This window comes from Eschrichtius robustus, chromosome 4, assembly GCF_028021215.1.
Source record: "Eschrichtius robustus isolate mEscRob2 chromosome 4, mEscRob2.pri, whole genome shotgun sequence".
NCBI classification, from domain to species: domain Eukaryota; kingdom Metazoa; phylum Chordata; class Mammalia; order Artiodactyla; family Eschrichtiidae; genus Eschrichtius; species Eschrichtius robustus.
In genome coordinates, this window is record NC_090827.1 from 53,739,198 (window position 1) to 53,753,131 (window position 13,934).

The 13,934-nt window shown below is 51.0% G+C and overlaps 1 protein-coding gene across 1 annotated transcript in view; it reads left to right on the forward strand.

The window, feature by feature from the left end:
- Nucleotides 1-201: 201 nt before the first annotated feature.
- Nucleotides 202-13,934, forward strand: part of LOC137763458 (NUT family member 2G-like) — a 60,332-nt gene continuing 46,599 nt past the window's right edge. The window contains exon 1 of the mRNA XM_068541969.1: nucleotides 202-682. Within this exon, the coding sequence (XP_068398070.1) occupies nucleotides 466-682 (217 nt within the window). The 5' untranslated portion in view covers nucleotides 202-465. The remainder of the gene's footprint in view (nucleotides 683-13,934) is intronic.

Sequence of the window (13,934 nt, forward strand, 5' to 3'; positions counted from 1 at the left end):
CCCGGGGAGCCCGGGCAGCGGAGGCCCAGGGGGCGCCTTTCTCTTTAAGAGCCCCACAGGCGATCCTGATTGGCTGTAGCTATGCGGGTCTTTCTTCCCAGCTCCCTCCCTCGGAGCGCTCCCACCCCCGCCGCTTTCTCGGCTTTTTCCACACCCCCTCCCCCCACCCGCCTGCGTCCCCTCCAGCCCCTGGCGCTCGCCTCCAGTTCCTCGCCGCAGAGTTCAGCCCCGGCAGCGGTAGGGGCGACTCGCTAGCAATAGACGCCGGGCGCCAAGATTTGCATCCTTAAGCCGCGCTGAACGCCAGAAGAAGAGAGAAGGAAGCAGAGAAGCCCCGGGAAGGCGGGGACGGGAGGTGCGGAAATCCCCGCCTAAGAGGCAGAAGCCGTCGCCCCCACCGGAGAGCTCCGCGCCGGCTGCTCGCCTGCTTGCTGCCCTGCCACGAGCGCCCGCCTCTCCCCAGCCATGCCAGGCCCGGCCGCCGACGAGGGGAAGGTCCCCTTCCGCACCGCCAAGGAGGAGATCCGTGTGGGCTTCGGGGTCGAGGGCTCGGAGGGCGGCGGCGGCGGGCGGCGGCAGGACATCGTCTGGAGGAACGTCTTCCTGATGAGCTTGCTCCACTTGGGGGCCGTGTACTCCCTGGCGCTCATCCCCAAAGCCCAGCCGCTCACTCTGCTCTGGGGTAAGTCCCGCCGGCGCCCCCTGCGCCCCGGGCACCGAGGCGAGGCGGCGCCGGGGCGCGCGGGGGCGCGGGTCGCCGCTGGCTTCGGGCGGTGCGGAGCCCCCCTCCGCTCTCCGCTCGCCTCCCCACCACGCGCCCCGGCCCCCCGGCCTGCAGTCGTCCGGCCTTTGGGACAGGCAGGTATTTCTGTGCTGGTATTTTCAACTTCTGCCTCCCCCGCTGTCTGCTTGAGTAGGCGCCTTTGGCGGCGCCTGGACGGACTCGGGGCCCTTCGGCGCCACCGCTGTGCGCAGAGGCGCACCGGCTGAACCGGGTTCCAGGGCGGGGAGACCGATGGGATGATTGTGTCGCCCAGGCGGGTCCCAGGGGCGCTCCTTTCTGCCGCCCTTCGGCTTCTCAGTCTCCTCTGTGGGCCACGGACCTTGGGGCCGAGTTCAGGACAAGAAAGGGAGTTGCAGCGGGGGTGGAGAGACCCGGCACCGGATCAGTCTTGATGTTCGCGCAGGAGATGGAAGACACCAGTTCCCTTCCTGCCCCTTCAAGGCCCCCATCCCTGCCCGCTCCGTGATCTCTTGTGCCCAGCTGCACTTCTGCGGTCCCAGAAGTTTCTCGGCGAGCACACCAACCCCGCGGCGAGAGCGCTCTGCCCCCGGCGCAAAGCTTAGACCGTGGCCGAGCAGATCCCCTCCGGGACCTATCCCTTCTGACCAGTGCCTGTCTGTCACCGCACCTGTAGCTCTCCCTCTCGCCACCCTCTTTCCTAGCACCCCCAACCCTGCCGGCATGGGAGGGAGCCCAGGAGCCCCCCCCCCAATGCCCCCCACCTCCCGGGGCCCGGGGGCCGAGTGCCTGCCCTACGTGACTCCAGTGGCTGACCTCAGAACCACTTCCAACACCCCCTGCCCCAGCAACTGGTTTTGGCCTCAGTCCCTGCAGTGGCCACGTTAGCCGGGACAAAAGGCGCTGGCCTTGATATCCTGGGCTGAGAATTGGACGAGGTGATCCAAGAAGCCCTTTCAGCTCTCCTTTCCGAGATCGCCAAGGAACGGCGGCAGGAGAAACACAACCTACTTTTATTCCCAGAGGGGAAGAGGAAGGAAGAAAATAAGAAAACCTCTTTCTGCAAGGCGTCTTATTTAGCATAGTGCCAGCTCCAGATGCCTGGGTTCATAATGGGGCCGCTCGTTTCCAAGCCTTCCCCTGAAACTCTGCAGTCCCTGCTCTCGGAAGCAAACTCTTCCAGAAGATGGGGGCCTCTTAGGGGAGTGTGGCAGAGCAGAGCTGAGGAATGATGAGAGGGGCGGGGCGTCTGTGGGGATCTGTGAAGCCTCCCAGAGCCCCCTAAGCTTTGGGTAACCTCCCTGCTCAGCCCTCCCCTGCTCAGTACACCTCCTCAATTCAGTGTCCTTTCCACCATCTTCTTTACTGTTATGTGTTGGTTTCATTCTCCCTGTCTTCCTTCTTCCTTTACTTCCAGATGACTAGATCGTGAGATGCTCAGTCATTGCTTCATGGACACACTCCCCCCACCTGCCAACCAAAACCCTTATTGCCCTGGATCCTCCAGGGAGCTGCTCCCTCTCCACCCCACTCCTTCTCCCTGCGGGGGCAGGACTGTGCCTTTGGACTTCAGAGCTCACCTGCCTCCAGGGGATTGGGACTTAGCTGTAATAGCCGCAGTGTCAGAGAGCTCAGGGAGAAGTGAGCACTTAAAATATTGTCTTACATGCCTGGAGCTCCACAGACCCACAGGCTCCATCCCTTACAGCCACCCACCCGCTGGTTCTGGCATCCCACCAGGAGCCACAAGGACAAGGCCCCCTCTCCGGGTTTGCCAGTCACCTCTGCCCTTTCCAGGCCACTCACCGTGGTGGAGACAGAATCTTTCTTCTGAAAGACCTTGGCCAGAAGACACCGTCCTCGGCCTCAAACTCCTCTCGCTTCCCCGGAGAAGTCATCACACTGCAGGACTCTGGGTTCCCCTTTGTGGGTGATGTTGCCAAGCCCATCCTTGTGCCTTCCTGCATAGTCTATTGCCTTAGCTACTTTTCATCAGTTCCATTCCCTGAATCTTGATTCACTCCCTACCTGGGTTTCATTGCTCCCCCCCCACACCAAAAAAAACCAAACAAACAAACAGAAAAAGAGCCGACAGTGGTGGATATTGTAGTTTCAAGATTCAAACTTGTGACTTAGAAACATTCCAAGTAAGTGAATGTTATCTGATGGATATCTTGTGAGAGAAGAAGTGAGGGAGAGAGACAGCTAAGATCAGTGTGCTGATGGCTAGAATCTATAGGGAGACTGTTGATCAGGGTTATTTTCATTGAAAGCCCTGGTGCCTTGGGCTTCAAATTTCTCCCCACTGGATGCCCTTTTCCTCATCTCTCCCACTGGCTCTGTGTAGTGTTAGGACTGAGTTCATGCACCAGTGGGCTGTTCGTCCACTTCAGGGACCTGAGTTGTCAAGGCAGTAGGCTTAACTAGCCCATCTATTATTGCTTGCCACCCTCCACCCCAGGTATGGTTGCCCTGGAAACAGGAGGCATCCATGCAGAGCACCCAGCAGAGGATGTTTTAGGTGTTCAGTTGTGCGAAGAGTAATTTGCGTGGCAGATTATGAAAGATGTCATCCAGGAAAGATCCCATCAAGTTGTTCAGTCCAGACCTCCTCCACTGCCTCACTCCCCACCTTTTTATGACTCTCCTTGGGCCCAGAGCAAGTTGTTTTCTCTTCTTACCCTTGCAGTTTTCCGAGTGGGCAGGCTGTCAGAACGGAATGCTCTTGGTGCCCGCAGGTCCTGAGGGATGAGTTTATGACTTTTGAGCACAGAACACGACCTCCAGCTGGAGGAAAAATCTTCACCTGAAGCCTTGAGCTCACAAAAGTGCCTGCTTTGAGGGTTTTTGGCCAAAGAGGCAGTTCGTTCATGCCCTGACTCCCAAGACGAGTGGAATAGGGGAGTGAGGAGCTGCAGCTGTGGTGTCGAGGTCAGAGTCCTGGCGCCCCTTCCCAGCAGCTTTGCCCTGTCTCCAGGCGTTCTGGCCACTCGTTTCCAAAAACATGAGGGACTTTTCTGGTTTCCCTTGAAATGCCATCCGAGTCCCCTAAATATGCCTTGGTGACATCATGACAATTTCAGTGACAGTATCAGGCATGCAAAACAGTAACATGCCCTGCTCCCTTCCATCTTGCCCCAGGGCAAATGTGACCATTGCTAAGGTAGAGACAGGATTCTCTGGTGCCCTTCAGGTTGCTGGCACACAGCCTATGGCGAGGAATCTGAGCGGTGGCAGGAATTGACGAGGCGGTCTAGCAGGAGGGAGGGTCAGGAGAGGCTGGGGTTTGGAAGGTACTGGTCCATCAGTCAAATTCTGTCCAATTCTGAGAGTTGCCCAAAGATGAGCTGTCTTCTGTCAGGCCTTGGGTAACCGGAATCCACACCTTCGATGGTCCTGATGTCTTTGTTGGGCTTCTTTTTCCACCAAATCCCTAACATTGTTGAGGCCCTCCCAGAATGCATGGCCACGGACTTCTGTTTTACCTCCGGGTTTTCTAGGGTGAGCACAGCTCAGAAGAGAAACAACTGAGAATGTGAATCCCTGCTCTCCTACTTACTTACCAGCTGCATGGCCTTGGGCAAATGAACATCTCCAGACCTCAGCTTTCTCACCTGTAAAATGGGTATATCAATACTTCTTGCTCATGAGGCTGTGAGAATTAAATTCGATAATAGGTGTAAACTACTTAGCACAGTGCCTGGACCTTGGCTGATGTCCAGTAATTGTTAGCTGCTCTTATTATTATTGGTCCTGATACTGGCTTTTTTTCTTTAGTAGAAGGAAAAAAGGCCCTCTTGCAGCACAATCAATTCTACAAAGCTGGCACACAACATGGCTTCGTTGCCTCTCTTGCATAGAAAAGATTGCTTTGGCTTGGGAAACAAGGGTTCTTTCTCAAAGTCTCCAAAGAGAAATGAACACAGATCCCCCTGTCCCTCCTCCCTCCCCCATTCCCTTCTCTTTCATCCTCTCTTCCTCCTGTTTTCCTCCAGAAGGCCATTATTTTGTAAAGAAGAATCTTTTTGTTCAGCTGATAACTCACCTGGTCTTTAGTGTTTTCTTTGGGGCTTTTTGAGCAGAGCCAGTTAAATTGCTGTAAAAACAGGGCCAAATCATTTCTCCTAAATGTCTTAGGGTCTCAGTTTTGACTTTTTTCCCCGTTTCTGTCTCCTTGAATCATCTTTTTTTTTTTTTTAAATGGGAATTATTTATTTATTTATTTATGGCTGTGTTGGGTCTTCGTTTCTGTGCGAGGGCTTTCTCCAGTTGTGGCAAGCGGGGGCCACTCTTCATCACGGTGCGCGGGCCTCTCACTATCGAGGCCTCTCTTGTTGCAGAGCACAGGCTCCAGATGCGCAGGCTCAGTAATTGTGGCCCATGGGCCCAGCCGCTCCGCGGCATGTGGGATCCTCCCAGACCAGGGCTCGATCTAACCCGTGTCCCCTGCATTGGCAGGCAGATTCTCAACCACTGCGCCACCAGGGAAGCCCCATCTTTTTTTTTTTTTTTTTTTTAAATCTTTAACGCTCAAACTACTAAAAAACTGAAAAACATAAATGAATCTTCCTTTTAAATCTTGTAATTCCCAGCCCATGGTTGCAACTCTTGCATTTTTAATAACCAGGCAAGCACTAAGAGCCCTACCCAAGGCTGGGTGGAGTGCAGCGAAACCCGAGAGAATGGTGTGCTTTTGCTGGCTTAATAGTCCCAACAAGTATAAGTATAGGTTGAGGTTAACATTATTAACTCGGTTTTTTTCTAACACTGGTCAAGGTCACTGCCAACTGCACTGTCATCCTGAAATGTGAAGTCGCTCTGCAGAGTGGAAACCAGAGCGGGAATCCCAGCATTGCCACTTAGTTCAACTTCGGGCAGGCCCCTTTCCAGTGTGAGAGCCTCGGTTTCCTGGTCTCTGAAATAGGGATACTGATCTGAAAGTTGTTTTAAGAATCAGGGCAAATGTCAAACTGGTGCCAGAGGATAGACATGCAGTGCTCTCTGTTACTACCAACCCCACCGTGGGCCAGGCGTCAGGGAACCCGCAGGGCTTCCGTGTCTGTTTGTCTGGGACTTGGAGTTCTTGTGGCTCAAATATAAGGCATAGCCTTTAAATCTAAATAGATTATCCTGACCTCGTGTAACATTTAGTTCTCATCTTGTCCTGATTTGTGTATTGTATAACATCATAATAGTTGCTTGGAAAAGTCACTGAGAGATTTACAAAAGGGTGACACAGTCATGGTGGTTTCTCTAAATTTTTATAAAAGGCAACATCGTCTTTGGTTGGCATTATTCTTGTTGAGCATTTATTTAGACATTCTGTAGTCTCTGGTGTGCAGTCTCGCCATCCCTCTGCTGTGACATATCCTGCTTCTGTGGAAGTGCCACCCTGGGGTTAAGAGTATGGACGTGAGAGTCAGAGGATCTGGGTTCAAGGCCCAGCCCCCCAGCTATAGCCTTGGGCAGGTCGCTCACCCCCCGTAGCCGCAGCGTCCCCAGCTGCACAGTGAGAAGAGCGGTACAACCATCAGCATGTCGCAGCTGGAGTGAAAGGAACGAGAGTGAGGCACTTGGCCCTCGGTGCTTCCCTTCGCGCCTTCCCTTCCTTGAGCTCCCCCTTTGGTGGCTGGGACTTGTTCCGGCTACCCCCCCCCCGCCCCCCCCCCCCCCGTTGTCAGAAAGCCCTGGTCAGGGGTAAAGCAGTTGCTTTCTGACTTTGTTTTCCCTGGCAATGGGTTGGTGGCCATCCCAGCAGGGACCCGCTATCCTCCTTCATCAGTGTCTGCCGTTTGTTCACTCTGAGTGTGAACGGCCACGAGAGAGCCTCACAGTTGCACGTGCAGTCACATATTCACTTGTCCACTAATTCATTCATTCTTTTCCTTTTCAACTATTGTCAAAACATATCAGAATCACTTGGAGATCTTTTAAAATATTCAGAAGCCTGGGCGCCCCCCCGCCCGGACCTACTGCACTGGAATCTCTAGGAGTGAGGTCCTGGCTTTTTTGGAAAAGGCATTAAGGTGTTTCTGATGCACAGCGGGGCTGAGAACCATTATTTAATTCCCTTATCCATATTCAGTTATGCTTATTACTCACCCATTACTTGCCAGGCACCGACACCATCCCTGACTTCACGGCACTTAAGGCCAGTTGGAGAGACAGACGGGTGCACAGGTGAGAACCGCCAAGGCAGCATTAGCTGCAGGTGCCAGCCTGGGGGAGTTGGGGAGGCTTCCCGGAGGAGGAGGTGGTTGGACTGAGCCTCCAGGAGGCCCGAGGCTGGCTGGCCAAGGGGTTTGGGTGAGATGGCACTGTAGCCACAGGCTACAGAGCTCCCGAGGGGAGAGAGGAGAGCCAGTCAAGGACCTGGTGGTTCAGCGAGGCTGAAGGTGATCAGGGCCCAGATCCAGGGCAGGAAGATTCAACAGGACCAGGAAGACTGGGAGGAGATCAGGCTTTCGGAGGGGCTGCCCTTCAGCCTCTACCTGCCTCTCACCTCCTCTCACCCATCACACACACCAGCGGCTCTTGGTGTATAACTTCTAGACCAGACACATGGCAGCGGGATGAGTGAGTCTGAAGATTTTCGGGAAAGACCCTGAGGCAGACGCCTTGGAGCAGGTGTGCAGTGGGGCCGGGCACCTCCCTCAGGCTGGCCAGAGCTGAGGGAGAGCTAGAAATAATGTCTCAGCTGGGCCTTTGATCTCAGATTCAGGGGTATTGTCCCAGGACTAAATTACTAAAATGCCCCAAGGGTATAATAGCACAGGCATACCAGACCCAGGGCTCTCTCCTCCTCCTGTGTTCCTCTTTCCTCTGTTTCTCAAAGGTACAGGTGTGTAGGGGAGTTCTTCTCACCTCACTTCCTCCCTTGAACCTGAGCTTAAACAGCTGGTTCTCACTACCCTCCTCAATGTCCTGCTTCCCATTTCTGCAGCTTATTACGGAGGGCTCTGTGGGTCCCTGCAGGCTGTGGTCCAGCAACATCACCTGGGAGCTTGTTAAAAAGAAAGACTCTCAGACCCCACCCTGGACCTATTGAATCACTACCTGCACTGATAAGGTCTCCAGGTGACCCATCTGCAGTGAACTTAGAGAATCACTCCCTCAAGTCAGGCCACAGGCCGACGGGTCAGAGAAGCTGCACATGGGTGGGATTTGGCAACTCTTTCTTTTTCCGTTTAATGGCCTCCTCCCCTTTGCCTCCCCTCCTCCCCTCCTGCCTCCTTGTAGCTTATTTTAGAACATGTCGGGATCCTGCTTCTCTTGCCAACAAAAGACTGTTGCTAAAATCTTTCAGCCGGCAGCAGTGATGTTTAATTCATGGGCTAGAAAATTAATTTTATTTTCATGAGTAGAGCTGGAGAAAAATAACAGGAAGTCTCTGTGCATGGCCCTTGGGAATTCAGCATGTCTGTTTAACTGGTAAAACAGTTAACAGTTCATTTACCAGATGAACTGGTAAAGGCGAGGGGGCCTCAGGAAAGGGCCACCTTCCACAAAGGATGCTTTTGGCTGCAAGTAGCACAAAACTCAACTTAGGATGGCTTAAAAGATAAGGAAAATTTCTAATTTCACTGGTAGGTAATCCTAAGGTAGGGCACTTGTGGGATGACTCAGTAATCACATCAAAGTGCAGGTTTCATTTCTGCCATGGTGGCCTTGTGGAATTTAGTTTTCCTTGTGGTTACAAGATGGCTGCCAGAGTTCCAGGAGTTACAACAGTGTCCTACAGAAGAAGAGAGAGGCTGCCCCTTCCTGAAGTCTCATCAGAGAGAAACTCTCTCCTGGTCATCTCACAGCTGATGTCTCCTCAAGTCTCACTTGCAAGATTGTGTCCCAAGTCCCTTGTTAAACCATCACTGGCAAGGGATTCAGGATAATCAGCGTTAGCCACTGAGCCACATGCCACATGAGGCGGGGGTTAAGAGCCAAACAAAACCCAGGCTCTGGGGGAAGGGAGAAGAGGGCATGGCTGCTGGGTCAGCAAACACCTCTGCTCCAGGGCCTGCCTTTACTCCCTCTCATGACCTTCCCTCTTTGGTGTCACCTCCATTCCCTGGAAAGGCTCTGATTTCATATTTTAGCACGCTCTTCCCCTCTACTCCCTACCCGCTCCGCTTGTCTCCAGTCCTGCTGTCATTTCAGCGAGTTGTAAATGTCTGCCTTTTCCATGAGGCTCTGAGCTCTCCCATGGCACATCTGCCTCCCCAGAGCCTGGCAATGGCCTCTGCTCAACATACACTGTGCTGGGGGAATGGATGCAGGAGGAGACGAATGAATGAGTTTAATCTTTGTGTGGCCTTTCTTTCTAAGGAAAGTTTTCATGTTGTTTCTTAACTTTAAAGATGTTTTTGCCCCTGTAAGAGAACTGTCCATGTGATTTTGGGGAAAGGACTGGGGAGAGAGAAGCCTTTCTCAGTGCCCCAGGAATCTGCATGCCCCTCTGCACCCGTGTCCACCTGGGAGTCACCCTGACCTCAGTGGGGAGCTTGCAGAATTCTCTATCGCTCCTCTGGGTTTTTATGGGGTGAGACGGGGCTGGGGAAGGTTGCTCTGGGCACAGGGAAATGTTAAATGCCTTGTGGGAGAATGGATTTAAAAAGAAAAAGATGGACAGTGAGTGACTTAGAATGTGTTCTTTACCAAGGTTTTCCATGGTGACACACTTTCCTCAGACTGATGAATGGTCTTCTTGGCTGGTCATTGTCTTCATCGTTCAGGTGACGCAGAACGTCAGTGATGACGTCACGGTCAGATTTCTGTTCTCTTGCCTCAAATTTTACTTAAAAGGGCATTTAAAAGTCCACTTAAAAAAAAAAAGTCCACTTAATCTCACCCAGCAGGTACTCTTTTTTTTTTTTTAATAAATTTATTTATTCATTTTTGGCTGCGTTGGGTTTTCGCTGCTGCACGCGGGCTTTCTCTAGTTGCGGAGAGCCAGGGCTACTCTTCATTGCGGTGCGTGGGCTTCTCACTTCGGTGGCTTCTCTTGCTGCGGAGCACGGGCTCTAGGCGCGCGAGCCTCAGTAGTTGTGGTGCACGGGCTTGGTTGCTCTGCGGCATGTGGGATCCTCCTGGACCAGGGCTCGAACCCGTGTCTCCTGCATTGGCAGGCGGCTTCCCAACCATTGCGCTACCACGGAAGCCCTGCCCTTAAAATGGAAAAAAAAAAAATCAAATACCAGTGGACTTGGAAATGAAGAGGTACAAGAATAGAGTTTAGAACTCAGGTTTAAATTTGTTTTCTTCCTGTATCACTGTCTGTTGTATGCATACCATCATGCCCTCGCAATTTGGCTGTATGGGTTTTAGCTTGGTTCCCTAAAGAGACAATGACTGTAAATGCAACCTGTGACCTGAATGAGCAAGGCCATCTCCCAAAGCATCCCCCACCTCATCGTCAAAAAACATTTATCAAGCAGGCAATTAATTTGCTATGGTCTTGAGCCAGGCACTGTGTAAAAAAACAGAGACCTGGTCTCTACCCTCCTACCTTTTATAACTCAGAGGAACAGCTGTGATTTTCCCCAAGTAGTGTATCCAACTTAATGTTCTCTTGGCATGAGTAGAAGTGGAAAATACTCTTACTTCTTTAAAAGTTCTATGCATGAAATTAGAAATGAATTTCTAAAATGTAACTTTCCTGGAGTAGTTTGTCGGTTCCCTCCTCTAATAAATACATTCATAAGAAGCTTTTGCAGATGGTTACAATGAAGATCGTCTCTATTCTCAGCCTGTGAGTCACTGGAGTGTCCCTGAAAGCATTTGTTTTGCCCTAGAGTCTCTATAAGCAAAAGAAGGTATTTAGTAGCAAGTGTGAATAATGCCCACATATCTCCCCCTCCCATCTCCCACCCCCAAATCCATTGTGTTTGGCTCCCTAGCTCCTGACGAGTGGATGAGTCATTAACATTTTTGAGCTCTGCTTGAATTACTCCAGGGTCTTGACTCCATCTGGAGCTACCCTCTGAGCATAGACTGGGTATGAACCTAAACTTGGCAGAGCTCCCAGGAGGGTTGGAATAAAGCACAGTTATTATTGCTAATATTCCTTCATGCACAGAGCTGGTAGTCAGTGTTCGCCCAGTGGTTAGAATCATTGGATAACTGTGCCTTTCCTGGTGCTCCTGGAATTCCCAACAATCCAAGAGCTAAAGGGTCAATACCTGGCTCAGCTGCAGGGCTTAAATCTAAAAATAAATCTGTTCTGATTGGTTTTGATTGGTTGGTGCCCTTGTGGGTTGTCAGTTTTTTTTTAATTGAAGTATAGTTGATTTACAATATTGTGTTACTTTCACATATACAGCAAAGTAATTTGGAGATATATATATATATATATATATTCCTTTTTTGATTCTTTTCCATTATAGGTTATTATAAGATATTGAATATAGTTCCCTATGGTGTACTCAAATATTTTTAATATCATCTCTGCATATGCATTTTCTTGTTATCATATGATTCATATAATCTTCAGCTTCTATCCTTTTCTATTTTAACTGAATGAGAACTTTGAAAAAATCAGTCAGTCATTCTGGCTTAAATTTATATCCTAAATCATGTAAGGAAAGGTATTAGGGCCCAGTCTAAGTTCTGGGGTTGAAAGTAAATCACCTGTCCTAATAAAAACTTCTTTTGTGATAGAGGCAATGTGTGTCTAAAAGGTGATGTTTATTTTCTAGTTTATAATTGCCTTTATGTAAGATTCCCCCCGAAAGATTTGATATTAATCATCAGAAAAAAATAACATTGGAAAAGTCAGATTGTGAAGGTGTATCGCTAAGTGTTGGGAGTTGGGAGGACAGAACGTGGAGGACCTTACCGCTAATCCAGGCGGTACTCCTAGCTCACAGGTCATTGCCCGCGATGTTGTGGACGGTGTCTAGGCTCCCAGCAGCCCAGGGTTGGTGCCACTCAAACCATACCTGAGGCTTGGTACAGGGAATTGTTTTAATGATAGAAAACTTCAAACATACATAAAAGTAAAGAGAATGGAGTCTCTATCCCCACACCCACCCCTCACCTGGGGATTTTTTTTTTTTTGGTAACTTTTTACTTTGATATATAATTTCAGATACATAGAACAGTTGTAAGAACAGTACAGGGAACTCCCATTTACTCTACGCAGACTGAACAATTTCCATCTTATCCCATTGGCTTTATCATATTCTCTAGTGTATATGTATACATATGTGTGACTACTATTTTTTCTGAGCCATTTGAGAATAAGTCGGAGATATTGTGTCCTTTTATCTCTAAATACTTCAGTATGTATTTCCTAACAATAAGAATACAACCACAGTACAATGTTCAAAACCAGGAATTTAAACTTGATATTATATATATATATTTTTTTGCGATGCCCAGCAGCATATGGGATCGTAATTCACCCACCAGGTATGGAACTGGCTCCCGCTGCTTTGGAAGCACAGAGTCTTAACCACTGGACCACCAGGGAAGTCCCAACCTTGATATTATCTAATCCACAGTGGATAGCCGAATGTCATCAGGTATCCTAGCAATGTCCTTTATAGCTTCCCCCCCCCCCTTTCGGATTAGATTGAAGCAAATTCAAGACAATTGCATCTGTATATACTTAAGTATCCAGTATTAGTTGGGGTAATTCTGGCTACATCGTCCTCATGGAAAACCTCGGGGGCCACCTTTCCCCTACCAACTTCCCCCAGCTCTTTGCGGGAAAACATTTGTGAGGGTCAGTTTTCAGAAGCGGGAAGGGGTAGAAACTGAGAAGCAGACATAGGTAATGAGTGAGGCAGTAGTTCTCAGGCTGGTCTGCGGACTGTGTATTGGGGGTCATCTGAGTTGCTCGTGCAACGTGCAGATCAGGGGGCTCTACCCAGACGGGAGCTCCACCCAGGCCCTACAGGATGAGAACCTCTGGGAGCGACCCGGACTCTGCATTTTAACAGGTGCCACGGGTAGCTCTTATACCCTGTGGGTTGGAGGTGCTCTGACACGGAGGCAGGTAACCTGGGAGTGATGCTGTGTCCCTAGCAGTTTAATGTCACATCCCCACACACGTGCCCCGTCTCAGAACAGGTGCAAGGCTGTTACATTGCCTCCAATTCCACTAGCCCGAGATTCCTTAGGGTTGATAAGAGGCAGCATTTGGGGAATGGGAATAGCTGCAGGGGCTCCTCTCTCAGCACACAGCTTCTTACACAGAGCTGATCCCGAGGGGGTGGGAGTTTCACTGGAGAGAGGAGAGTTAAAACGGAAGGAGAACCTGTGATCGGACCCGGACCCGGACCCGGACCCGGAATGCTTTGTGGTGTGGAGTGAGCTTGTTTCCCCGGGGCGGGGTGAGGGTAGGTGCTTGGATCATCCCTGGCGTGGAAGGCTGTTCAGAAGAGGTGAAAAAAACTCAGGAGAAAGCCTCAAACAAACAGCCCTAGGCAGAAACCTCCACCTGCTTGGAAGAGGGCCCTGAAACCTTTCTTAGGACTGCGGAGGGGACTCAGGTGCGGCAGCCAACTGCGCAGCCTCAGCGCCTCCCCTGCCCGATCTTCCCCTCCGGGAAGGCAGCCCCGGTACGAGTAGCGGTGGCATCGTTATTATCGCTCCCAGGACCAGACAGCGAGTTGGTGCAGGAAATCCGCTGTATAGACGTGACCACGTTCAGGAAACGTGTCCACTCAAAAAATGGAGGTCGGTGGAGCCCTTCTCTCGGGCCCCTTTCATCTCTGAGGGTCGGGGCTTTCCAGTCGTCTTCATTTGCTGAGGAGCAAATACTTCTTAGACCAGGCAGGCGGGGAGGCAGTGCAGCTCTGCCTGGGACAAGGCACACTTTAGGGGCATCCTGGACCCAGGCTCCTCTGCTACCTGAGATACAAGGACCCTTGTAAATGATTCTGACCCACCAAGAGATGACAACCATTGGGGAGACGCTCTAGATGTTCACTGTGCATCCGATGGGCGGCAGTGGGCTTAATTCTAACCTGCATCCTGTCAATGTGGCCACGTGACAAAGGTGACCACGTGACACAGGTGACCACCCTCACCTAGGACAGTAATCCAAGTGGCTGTTTCAGTTCCTCCCGCTGTTGAATTTTCCTCTCCGTTCTCTTGAAAAGGCTCTGCGCTCTCCAAGTCATTCAGCCTTGCTCAGGGGAGCCGGGCTGGGTTTCTCTCATTCAGAGATAAGTGTGAAGAGGCAGCAGAG